Here is a 13,361-nt window from a genome sequence, read left to right as displayed (position 1 = left end):
TTGATTGAAGTTTCTTAGATTGCATAAAAAGGCTTGCATCCAATGAACGTGAAATCTTGGTTGGTTAAAGTGGGCCGCAAATTGTACCGCTGTATATTGGTCGGGGTGGAATTAATCCAAAGTGAGAAAGTCAACGAGACTTTGGCTTTTGGAGTACTTGGGGGGAAATTGGTCTGAAACTTCGTATGAAGACGATGGCATAATAATGTGAGACTGAATTTTTGCGGGGAGAATATATAAAGTAGCTTGCCATATTTATAATTCATTTTATTTTTAAAAATTTTATTTTTATTTTGGAGTTTCAATTGTCTCAAGAATTATAAATTCAAATTTTATTCCGCTGGATCTCATAAATGTCTTGACGTTGGTTTTTGTATGCGAGTAACATGTTATAGCAACAAACTCATGAGGGAAATCGCATATACTATATTTCTATTAAATTTAGTGATCGTTAAAAACTCTTAATGATTATTAAATTCCAATCTTTTCAAATTTTAAGCAAACACACACCGTGCGAAAAAAGAGTGTGTGTGCGTGTTCAAGATTTTAAAACATAGAGGTTAATGAATCATTTTTTTGTAAAAGTTTTTTAACAATTTCGAAATTTCATAGAAATATTATATGTAATTAACCCACAAAACTTATTATGTTATGAAATTATCTAGTAATATGTTGTAAAACTGAGGCCAACGTGTTAATGCCTCCCCGGGCCTGGGGCTGCATGAACGAAACTGAGTATTCTCCACTAGAAACTATCTTGTATAGAAATCGATTGTAAAACATACTCAAACAATCTTATAGAGATGTGAAAAGATACAACATATAAATTGAACACTGAGAACCTACATGAAAAGTTATATTATATATATATTAATGAAAATTATGAATTTTGTATGATAATTACTTTTGCTAACACATAAAAATATGAAATCAATGAATAAAATTAAAATTTTTTATCTATGAAATAACTAAATTTAATAAATTTATATACTTTTATTTTTTTACGAAGGACTGAGTTGAAACCCGCCAAGAAGTGGACCGGTCCGACAGTGTAGGGACGGTCAATTTCATTTTAGATTGGACTGTGTTGATAAACCCGCCAAGAAATGGACCGGTCCGACTGGTCTGTTTGACAACTATTACACGCACGTGAACGTCAATGTTGGGTAAATTGGAACTATTCAGCGAAAAGTCGTCCATGGCTGCGCACTCGGCAATCCACCCTTTTGACACACCTAATTTCAAAGCCCAAAAGTTTATCTTCTTTAAAGAATTTTACCATGCCTAACGAATCATCACCTCTATCATGAAACACAATCAAAATCAATGCTTTTTTAAGTCTTTTACGTGAATTTTTCTGAAAACTAGATTTTGTCGCAACTTTAAAATTTGGCGAAAGTTCAAAAATCGTTTCAAATTGTTTGTTTTTCAATATCAAGTTGGATTTTTATTATAATCGTGACATAACATTGAAGATTGTTGTCATGTCCAGTCTCGTATCAGCACTTCATCGAAAATCGAACTAAATATGAATTAAAAAAAAATCACTTTATTGCACTAATTTTTTAATATATTAGATAACCAAAACTTTATACAGACAACTTAAAGATTAATTTTAAAATCAAACTTGGAGGATTACCCTTGTTTCGAGTTCTTCTATTTTAGCTGAAATTTAATTTATGTAACTTTTATTTAGTTTATTCCAATATTGTTAATTAGTAATGTATTTTTTTCCCTTTGTGCACTTGGAATTAGCCCACAGCGACAACATTAACTAATGTTTCAAGCACTTGCCTTAAATTCTTTGCTTTTCCAGATCTAATATGCCACACGCGGTGGTGTTGATGGTTTCCTTTCTACTTAATTATATTATTTATTATATATATATATTTTTTAAGAAGTCAATATCCACTCAATTGACTGAATCCGGCGGAAGATTTCGTTCGTAAGAACTGGAACGATTGGAGTCGAATTCTTCCATATTTCTTGAAGACAAAAACTCATGTGATCAATGCACTTGAAAATTGGGTAAAATCTTTAAAGTGAAAATATTTTAGGACATTAATCACGCAACATCAAATCGCTTACCATTTTATCAAAAGATAATAGCCCGTAGTTGAGAAGGTACCTCAATTTTTATTCAATCATATAATAGTCTCGTGTCGTGTTCAATCGTTTTTTGAGCATGAATAATTAGTATTCCACAATTTGTTTAAGGTGGTCGACCAATAGTTTTGATTTTAGGTGAAACTATATTTTCTGTTTGCGATAATAGAAGTTAAAAGAATTAAGTTACAGCTCATTAATTAAGAATATTACAAAAAAATGTTAGTTGAAATTTTTTCTCCTGAATAATCCATTAAGCTCGTTTCTTTAATATAATAGCTAGTGATGGATTCTTGAACTAAATTAGCAATGAAGCTAATCATTTGTGTTCTATATTGCTTTTATAGCCTGGATAAATTGCTCCAAAATACCCATATATTATCGATTTCTGGCGGAGTTTTCGTTTCATGAGAAAACATATAAGAATGTCATGCCCCATATATGTTAGCATTATCAGAACTTTTGGTGAAAATGGGACTAAAAACGCACGCTATGAATTTTTTTTTATTTTTTATAATTATTTAGTCCATTAAAATCGTATAATTAGAGGACATGTACAGTTTGTAAAATTTTCCCCACCTAACTGGAGGGTCGGGTTAATAATGCGAAAGTCGCAGGTTTGATGCCTGCGGGAGGCACATAAATTAATTTTATATCTTCCCTTCCCCTTTGTTTAAGACAATTTTCAAAGTAGGCCAAGGAGTTGGATATTTTCTAGTAAATTAAAATAAAATGGAAATCTCGTTTTCGAACAAAAAATCTATATATATGTAAATAAATAATAGCTAGGAATGGTGTTTTACTACTTCATCGCGCTTTGTGAACTGTTTCAACATCCCAATAAACACGTAGGCTGCATTTGCACTTATGGATTTGAGCTTTGGGGTTTTAGAATGTGTCATACAAATTTTTCAAGAATATATTTAGCAACCAAAAAAGTTGGGAACTGAAATTTGTCTTCTTGACCAAATATTTAACTATTTGAAACGATTTCAAATAATTTTACGTAAAATCATTTGTTAAATCTATGTTAATCAATCCAGTTCAAATATAGCAATAGAAAACGTACACAATTTGAGTTTACCACGTATAATCGAATAATTAATTCTCAAATGTAATTTCATTATATCGTCTGTTTAATTTGTTAAGCATGTGAAGTGAAAATCACTTATATATTATTGTTTTCTCTCTTCTTTTTTTTTTTGCCCTACTTAATTTGCTCATTGCTCAAAGATCATGATCTACGTACAATTCTATACGTTACTTAGCTATAATACTTGGATTAGAAGTTAACTGTGTTGAATTTATGCATATGATATAACTTTGAAATTTCATGAAAATACTAATACCTGCCAAGATAATATAAAGTTGATATACATATTCATACCTTATTTTCAATGCTTCAAGAAAATCTAGAATTTTATATCGAAGTGAACAAGTACCTCATAGAGTCAGATCCAGAGAACTTGAAAAGCTTGCACTTTCACTACTGAAATCTTGTTTCATCTTCTTAATTTGCTTCGAAGATGATCGAGTACTGTACATCGACAGAGACATATCTTCATTGCCATATTGAAAGATACATGGCTGCTTATTATCTCTTGATTCTAGCATGAGTGATAAATTCAAATCAAGTTCACAAATTGTGGTCTGCCGTTCAAACCGTCTCTCTTTTCGGAGGATCGCTTGCTCGCTCGAGCTCCAACGCTGATTTGTTTGGTTCAAGGAATTGAGCTCAATAGGGTTTTGTCTAGATTGGCTTGACCAGGTCTCTTGCTTATGGATTGATACAAACTCGTCTTTCGAATCTTCATAAGAGCGAATTGGGGTAGAAAAATCAAGATTTTCTGGCCTAGAACAGTGGCTGCTCGAGATCCTTTCCCTGAGAGTGCGGTAAAATCCAGGTGTTGCCTTGTTATATGTAGTGTTCTGCCATATTGTAGAATTATCCAGCCAGTTCCCGTTACCATTCCAAGAAGCATCGCCATTATACCTTGAGTGATTAATCAATGATTGTTAAAAATTTAGGAGAAAAAGCAAGAATTTAATAAAGATAAGATACCTATAGTTGGAACTTGGAATATTACCGATGCGGCCTTTGACGAAAGCTTGAAAGTAGATGGAGTTGGCTTGGATTGTATATACTCCAATTTATGCGGTTCGCGTGAAGCATGTGATCTATCATCCCTGTAATGGACAAGGGTTGGTAAAGATACCGAAAACGTGAAACTTCAAATAAATGTTAAATCAAGTTTGAATGAAGCCTTTATTTAGAGTGAAAGAAATTAACTAAATAAGTACCTCGACTGGGTTCTTCAATTTTCTTGCTCCTATACATCTGTGAAATTACAAATAAAATATGATCAACAACTTCATGTTTAGCATTTGTCGAAAAAAAATTTACTATGTTTAATTAATTTATACTTGCAAATGGCTCTTGACATGTGCAATGTTTAGTCCTTTGATGTCCATCAATTGCAGCACTAATTTTGGTGTTGCTCCTGAATCAAAACCCCGGAAACAAGCAATGGAGAATTAGTCTATGATCCAAAAGTAGTATTTCTTTTTATCGATTAGACGATTTCGAATCTCACTCTCTTGTCCTCCGAGCCTTTTCACTGCCTGCTCAAACAGAAGATGAAGATCAGGCGTCCACTGGAGCCTAGGCATCTTTGATCGGACATAAGGCCTCACCGATGACTTCTTGTTGCTGATCTCTTCAACTGTGCTGTTGCTTGAACTTCCTCCATCTTTTTGCTTGCAGACTTCGTCCTTTGCTGCACGCTCGTCTTCTCCGGAATGGCTAGTGACCTTAGAACACTCAGTATCACCACTTCCCTCCATCAAATTAATTTTTTTATATCCTCTTGATCAAGAAATAGAGAGTTTGATACTAGAAATAGTTAAGGGTATGCACATATTGATATTTCACACTATAAATATCGCATATGCATACAGTATTTCTCTTCTCTTAAAGATCAAAAGAGAATGAAGTTTCAAGATCTATATAATTAGTTCCTCCCACAGGACATGATGCAATAATAATATTTCTTTGACTAAGTTTGAGAATGAATACAGAAAAAGAACACCCTGGTCCTTTCCAATATCAATAATAAACGAAGAATACACATGAAAGAACTATATTCTCACTCTAGGCTTTGAAAGCTCAATTAGCTCAACAGTACTAACGAGTTAGGTTTTCGTCGAAAAACTGGCAAAAATCGGAGTAAACGTGAACAAGTTCAAATTTATCGTGTTAACACCAAATATTGAATAATTATAGGACAAAAAATCTTCAAACAAGATTATAAGATCAAATTTCAAAATTTTCCGTATTTTCAAAAAAAAAAAAACAATTTTTGAACTCCTTCTACACAAAATGTAATTAAATATGCAGCATGGTTTATAGCCCTTCAATAATAATAAATCTAGGATCAAATAGATCGACAGCAAGATGAACATTTTATTTTTAAAATTCATATTTTGGATTCAAGTTTTAATTAACATATATAATATTTTGAAAAATAAACGAAGTCTACAACATCATGAACATATTGTGCACCAATAGTCGATGCTATGGTTTTTAGACATACATATGATATCTATAATCATGTGAAGCCAGTTCATTATTGTCCCCCTCTTTGAAAAAAGCATCAGTTCCCCTCTTAAACTTTTCTTAATAATATATAGTGTAGTTTTCACAGATTTTCAATATATATTAAAATCTGCAGACTAATGCAACTTGAAGCATATCTTATTCCAATATATATTAAAAAAGGAAAACCCCATTAACAAGTGCATGTCTAAGAAATTTCAAAGTAAAACTTGCGTTCGTCACATAATATACCCAAGTCTTTGGACCATCCATATATTTTTTAATTGTAAATGAAAATAGAAATGCCACCAATTTTTCTATTCCATCACCATCAAGGGATTATATTATGAATCTACGTTCTTTATCCAAGTTATGTGTATTTTCTTTCATATTAATTTGATCTGAACACTTATTTCCGATAACGACTCGAACTCAAGTTTTTCCATTTACGCATCAACAAAAAATTGATCCCGGCAAAAAAATTCGATTCAAGGGGCAACACAAAATACGATATATAATTATTAAATACTCATTAATGTTGCGAGGATATTAACAAGAAAGTTTAACTATTTTGTTGGCTTTTTTTCCTACGAAGTTCGAAAGTGGAATATTTTTTCAGTACTTCACTAGGCTCAAGTTCTCCAAACGACAAATGGAGTGCGAATATGCATGCATACTTCCAGTAATTTTGTTATTAATTTTTTTTTAAAGATGTAATAAATATATATATAAAAAAATACCCTTGTCTGAAAAAGATTCATCATAAGCGTCCAAGCTGGGGAAGTCAACTCTTCATCGTAATTTGGATTTTAATAATTCTTACAATTTTCCATAGGAATATGTGTCCGTCCCAATTAATGCGGATCTAGCATTCATCATCAATTTCATAGTTTCAGAGCATGTCTGTCCTCTAACTCCTTACATATAATGTACATATATGATGCTATATTCATTTTTAAAAATAAAAACTATTTTAAATATAATATGGTTTTATATAACTATTTTGAGCCAAATGATATATAAAACATTGTATAATCAATATAAATTTAAGGTTAAATGCACATCACTGATTTTATAGTGGGGAAAATTAATTGAACTCCGTGGATTTGTCAAGACAAATAATTTCACTAAAAAAGACAATAATTTCTGTTGTTTAAATTAAAAGCTTTAATATTTTATTTTATTAAGAAAATAATATATTCTTGTAATATTAATGTATATTGAAATAAAACGACAGGGCCATTTCATGCACATTGTGCATGTTTACTACGCCAATCATGGTTTGACCATTCATTCTTAATCAAATCACCTGTATTTCTTTAATTTCATTTAATTGATCTTTAATCTTGCTTTTTCCAATTCCAAAATATTGGTGCATTTACCCATTCTGCATAAATTAATATACTCGTGTCGAGTGTTGCGAGTATAAAATAATTGAGAGATCTAGTAAATATTTTAATTTTTATATTTCAATATTTCAAATTGAATTCAAAATTTGAGGAGAATGGGTTATTTTGATAAAAGTTCAAAGGTCTTTACTATTTAGTACCGTCGCCTTATTCGAATGTCAAATTGCTATCGTCAAAACACACTCAATTTTAAATTATTGATTTTGAAATTCACTTTACGTTTATTTATTTTGAAAAGTAATTTGCAACCATAATCATGTCAACTATATTGTTTTCAAAGTATACAAATTAATAATTGGTTGATTTATATCACAAATATTTTATAATTAATATTAAAAATGTATACGATATATTTTGATGAGAAAATTTTATTATGTGAAATATTTACCTATTTAAAGAACTATTTTACCTATAAATCATTAAATTAATCGACTCAATATACTAACAACTATATATAATATTTAATTTAGAAAAAAAATACGTTTGAATGTTGGATGGGGAAAAAAGGTATATGGAGGTGTTTGTTTGGTAGGTGGATATATTCCATCAACGTTCAATGTGGAAAATTGACTAATTTTCATTGATTTGTCCTAACTATTCTCCTCCAAGCTTGTCGTATTTTGACATCATGTGATGTATGCATTGATTAAAATCTATTCTAAAATCTTAAAATTGTCTAATATTTATCTTAATTAATAATTGACAGACTTAATTAAAACCGAGGAATAAAATATTTGGCTTTGAAGCATCAGAATCCTCATTCAACCTCTCCTAGTTTTTAACTACAATTCCCAAAAATATGCAGCAACAATTTGTCTAAAAAAATAAAACTCGTCAATTTTGTAATAAGAATTAGAGTAACGTCATTACACGACAGATTTTGAAAGAGTATACTCAAATTCTTGAAGCAAATAAGAATTTCAAACAAAAAAACATAAGAACCCTAAATCCAATTTAATTTATCCAACGATATAAATCGTCTCCATTCTAAGGAAATTGGAAATCGAAGAAAAAATTCAGAAAATATCTGAAACTCAAAAGGGAATACAAATCACCTTACAGTACTCAAAATTATGCGGACAAGAGGAATGAACTATATTTCAATCCAAACATACAACCATTAACTTCAATATTTTGTGGCGCTGATTTAGAAAAGCGAGATCGAAGGAAGCCTGAAAATCATAAGACGGTTAAACACCCGCTAGTAGATTCGCATAAGCACCAACATATGTCACGCTTCAGAGACGGGGTTGGTCGACATCGGCGTTGCTTTCAATTTTACATTCGAAAATAACAAGCCTCAGAAGTACAAAATTCAGAAACCTGTCTTTTTATTCATAATACTGAATATTTCAATGTCTAATACAAACTCGAATAACTAATGTTTTACAGCGAAAATGTAAAACCAGACATAACAATGTATTAACAGATACAGTGGAAAACATAACTTAGAACTGAAAAATAACAGTCTTCTTCACCAGCTCCAGAACTGGTTCTGATCTTCTTCTTCTAACATTTTTTTCTCGTTCTTATCTGAGATGAGTTTGGTGGGTGAGTGATATGGTTGTCATTCAATAAGCGGGGGCGAGAATAAGTCCCAGTTTTCAAAACCATTTTTCAACAGAAACAATTATACTAATAATATACAAAAACTCTTACTTTCAGAACATGAATCAGTATTCAGGAATAACAAGTTTCAGAACAGAAATCAAAACTTAAAATTTAGCAAGCAAGCACTGAGCACGTTTGTGAATTTCATGGCTAAACTGATATCAGTCTCCTATATGTTCTCTCCTCTAAGGCGTGATGCCGGTAATCAGGAATCAGGAATCAGGAATGTTTCAGAATATATTTTCCTACCATTAGTTCACTAGGTTTCAGTGTTTCAAAAATCAGAAATCAAAAATACATATATTTTGCTTCAAAACAAGAATTATCAAAATGATTTCAGAATATTTATACATAAGCCCACTTACTGTAATCTGCTAGAAATTCAGTTGAAGTCTGGAATCTGTTTGTTCTCGCTACGGGATTTTTCTGCTCGAAATAATGCACTCTTTTAGCTCGAATTTTAAGTGATAACTCAAGATTTGTGTAACACCATTTCAGAGATTTGAGGGTGTTATTTATAGGCAAAATTCTGACTGTTAGCCTCCCAATTAATGGTCATAATCTGTCATGATGTGTCATTAACAGCCTTTATTCCATATTAAATACTTCAGTTACAAGTCATAAGCAGAATCAGTAGCTGTCTGCTGGAATCTCGAGCTACTGAACTCTTCTGCTGCTGGATTCTATATGTTGGAAAATATCACCTTTTGAAATATTAGTTGCTGTTGAAATTGCTGCTGGAATTGTTAGCTTCCTGCTGGAATTTTGTATTGCTACTGAATATTGCTAGCTGCTGCTAGCTACTGCTGGAAATTCGGGTTCTCACAACATAGGTAATACTGCTGCTAGCTAGCTAGCTACTTTTGTCTATAGTTTCATTCTTGTTTTTAGATAAACAAAACATTCTGCTGTTGCTAACAAAAAATAATTAGACAATTGAAAACGTGAATATAATGACATATCAATCAAACTCCAAAGTATTTCCTATTTTCAAAATTATTGATTGAAAATAAAATTTTAAAATAATTTATAAAGAATTATAATATATTCTTATAATAACTTAAGTTAACTATTTTTGTAAAACTAAAACGAATACAAAGCGGTTATTATAAGAAAAATAAATAGTAGTTTCTTATTACACAAAAGTATTTTACATCTTTTATACAATCGCCAAAACCGTCTGTACTAAAAACATTCTGAAAAGCGAACTTGTTAGCTACGATGAATTGGTATCCATTATCAAATGTTTCCCACGACCCATTTCAGAATCTCTTACGCTCAAGATAATCAATAAAACCTTCCACATAGCTATCGTGCAGTCTTCTATTTCCAAACATTGCACCAGCTTCCTTGGCTTTATCTCGAAATTTCTTCCCACCGTCTTCAACCATCACCAATCTGATCACAGCCTGCGCTACTGCATGCCTGGTGAAGGATCCATCTTCCTCCTTCCTTTCCACTTCAACACCTATCTGTTTCTCATCCAAAATCCTAGAATTCGACCATTGATCCACCATTAATGGCAGTAGAATGAGTGACGCACCAAACATCAGCGCCTCTAATGTTGAACCTAATCCACAGTGAGTCGAGAATCCTCCGACTGAATCATGATCGAGTATCTTCAACTGCGGTACCCAGCCTTTCCACACAATCTGTCGCCCTTCTGTTCTCTCTGAGCCCTTGTGGCAGTTTGATTTCGCCTGTGCTTTTAGGTTCTCTGAATGCCCAAAGAAACGGAATTTCGGAAAGTTCGAGCCCTTGAGCTAGTTCGGTGATCTGATCTTGGTATACCATCGCTTCACTTCCTAAAGCAATGTAAAGCACAGATCCATCGATTTGGGAATCGAGCCATTCTTTTCACCTGCATAAAGAATCAGATTCGCTTCGTAGTATTTGTACGCCATTTTGGTGTCAAATGGAACCCATTTTGGCGAAGACATGAAATCCTCCGGAGTTCTTCTGCCTTCCAGTTAATTGATCAAATCATCAGTCGTTCTAAAGAAACCCCATAACCTGGCTTCGAAAATACGGAAATAGAAGCGTGGGATTCCAAGCTTAATCGCATGTTGTGGTACCCAAAACGAAACAATATCATAAACGACAGCATCTGCGGAAGAGTTTTGCAGAAACTTAGCCACATCTGCTTCCATCAGGTCATGGGCTTTCTTGAGACAATCCATATCTTCAGTTCTGATATCCATGGTTGACTCAGCATTTTCAGGGAACCCTTCAACTTTTTGTAATGGGATTTTGACAAAGTGAAGGAGAAAGCCAAGTCGAAGCCGGTCGATATGTTTCTTGGAGTGGAGATGAAGGAGATTTTGTGGCCCTTCCGAGCTATGGCTTTGGATAGCTCTAAAAAGGTATGAAGTGGCCGAAATCCAGCCATAGAAACATCACTACGTGTAGCTTCCTTTCATTTGGGAGAGCTTCTTCCGCCATTTTCAGGATTTGAAGTTCTATTAAGCTGTTGGTGTATTTCTGGAGCTGGATATATCGATTATTATTTCAAGTGGATGAAATTAAAAATAATAAAAATTGCCTGCTGCGGATCACATCCTATTTTTTTTTTTGTATTATAGTAAAATAATTAATAAAAAATGACTTTACAATTATTGAGTTGTATTAATTAAAAGTTAACTATCGGTTCATCTTTTACAAAGTAATTAAAAAAAATTAGAAGTCCGTGTTTTTTTAATTTTGAAGTAAAAAATAATGTTTTACTTCACCAGTCTTATTACCGAAGTTGATTAGTATATGCTACTTCATAATTAATAATTGTCGAAATAATCGGTGGCGAAGTGAAAACCAAAAATTCTACTAGTATAACAAGAACAATTATACATGCATGGCAAATACCATTATTGTTTACTTAATTTTTAAATATTATTATAATTTAAAGAACTATTAATCTAAATGTTTATAATTAGTGTATGATACACTGGAAATAGCAATTTAATTTTTCATTATTTTTTTTAAAAAAAAAGCCTGATGATACTCAAGCTCAATTTAAATTTGATATTGTTGTGAAGTTGTGGTTTGCTTTCTAAATTTATAAATAATTTAATTTATATATATTCAAAATTATTTGGATTTGTACCAAGTTCTTTTTTGCATGACCAAATCAATTTTGGGTCGTTAGATATACCGATTGAACTTCAAATCGACACATATATTATATTGAAACGAAAATTAGTCTTAATTTTCAAGATATAATTTATCACATGACATAATCTTTTCCTTAAATACAATTTTCTTATTGATAAGACTGTGTGAAATATTGAATTAAGGGTTTTGCTTTTCTAGATATGATATTTATGATAAGTATTTTATCATATGGTATCACTATTTAAAAATAGTTTATTTCTATTAAAACTCTTGATTTTCATATCATGTTGGATTTCTTTCAGAGATAAACCTTAGGAGGGAAGGAAGCTGCTATAAATAAGAGAATCAAGCCAGGGAAAAAGATTTTGGACTTTTGGCGTTTGACTGTTGCATGGACGTTCGGTGGCTGCTCACTATTGCAATCGTGCACGCTGTGGTTTCAGAGAAAAATAATTCACAAGGACGACGCTATTTTGAAGAGTGTTGTTTCACGTGTTGTCGTGATTGTTGGAGACATCTGCAGATCTCACGCGTGGATGTGTTGGCTGAAGATCACGTTTTATTGCTCCAGTTTTTTGCACCGTGTTTTTGCTTTTTTGTTGAATACGTTTTATTTTGATTGTTTATTTTAGAAAGCAATTTATTTTCTCAACGTATTGAGAAAATTGATATTCCTTAAAATCGCTAGTATTGGTTTTTGTAAACTGCAATTTGTTTTATATTGATTATTTTGCCATGAAGCACATTGCAAATATTTATACTTGTGCACAATTAATTCTGGTTATTTTAGTTTAAGTTATTTATTTGCGTGTTATATTATTTTGTTGCGTGTTGTCACTGAGTGTTACAACATTTGAGACAACATTTAAATATGATACACACAAATTTTTTTCTATTTTTATACACTTTATGTTAAACAAAATATACCACGTACCAACATATATGATTTAAAATCAAACAGGAATATAGTTTTTTTATGAATAAAATTGCTATTATAATATTACTCTGAGTTTGGGACGTACAATTCTATGAGTTATATCTCATGTTCATCATCATTAAATTATTAAATAAAAATTTGATATATTTTTTTTGTTTTAATAAAAATAAAATTGATCGTGTGTTGTTTACCTATTATTATAACTCTATCAAATATTATGACAAACGGTTTAAGTTGAATAATATATGTTAAAAATTTCAAAATAGTAATTAATGTAAAACTCAAAATACATTACATCTTTCAAATCAACAGTACAACATATGAAAAAGTAAATTACGAGACGAAACTATTACACAGACACACGCCCACTAGTGTAACAAAGAAATTACAATATTTCTCGTTTATTGATTCTCCGCATGCCTGACTTTATTTGAATCACGTGTACTTGGAACAAAATGAGATCAACAGGAGATTAAGGACCGAGATAGCAACATGCCAATTTTAAAAACCACACGCTTTAAACAACATATATAAATAAATCATTAGTCACGCAGGCAAGGGAAATCTTGTTGTACATTATCCTGGGCGCAGATTT

General features: G+C 31.7%; 1 protein-coding gene and 1 pseudogene across 1 annotated transcript; both read right to left on the bottom strand.

The window, feature by feature from the left end:
- Window positions 1–3,489: 3,489 nt before the first annotated feature.
- LOC140965301 (uncharacterized) lies at window positions 3,490–5,236 on the bottom strand. Its single transcript, XM_073425483.1, has 4 exons — window positions 4,701–5,236; window positions 4,531–4,607; window positions 4,408–4,444; window positions 3,490–4,293 (listed from the first exon to the last, which is right to left on the bottom strand). Exons 1-4 carry the CDS (start codon window positions 4,948–4,950, stop codon window positions 4,190–4,192), a joined length of 468 nt encoding a protein of 155 aa, XP_073281584.1. The 5' UTR covers window positions 4,951–5,236; the 3' UTR covers window positions 3,490–4,189.
- A 4,747-nt stretch (window positions 5,237–9,983) lies between these two features.
- On the bottom strand, window positions 9,984–11,163 carry LOC140972715 (UDP-glycosyltransferase 91D2-like; annotated as a pseudogene).
- Between the last annotated feature and the right edge of the window lie 2,198 nt (window positions 11,164–13,361).

The sequence above is a fragment of the Primulina huaijiensis genome, chromosome 1, assembly GCF_012295235.1.
Source record: "Primulina huaijiensis isolate GDHJ02 chromosome 1, ASM1229523v2, whole genome shotgun sequence".
NCBI lineage: Eukaryota > Viridiplantae > Streptophyta > Magnoliopsida > Lamiales > Gesneriaceae > Primulina > Primulina huaijiensis.
This window is presented reverse-complemented; position numbering and strand designations above follow the sequence as displayed.

What these genes read in the sequence shown, in the direction of transcription:
- LOC140965301 (XM_073425483.1), bottom strand. Translation starts at nt 4,950, where the DNA reads ATGGAGGGAAGTGGTGATACTGAGTGTTCTAAGGTCACTAGCCATTCC. An exon ending in AAGGCTCGGAGGACAAGAGA is followed by an intron (nt 4,608 to 4,700) that starts GTGAGATTCGAA and finishes GTTTTGATTCAG; the next exon opens with GAGCAACACCAAAATTAGTG. An exon ending in ATGTCAAGAGCCATTTGCAA is followed by an intron (nt 4,445 to 4,530) that starts GTATAAATTAAT and finishes GTAATTTCACAG; the next exon opens with ATGTATAGGAGCAAGAAAAT.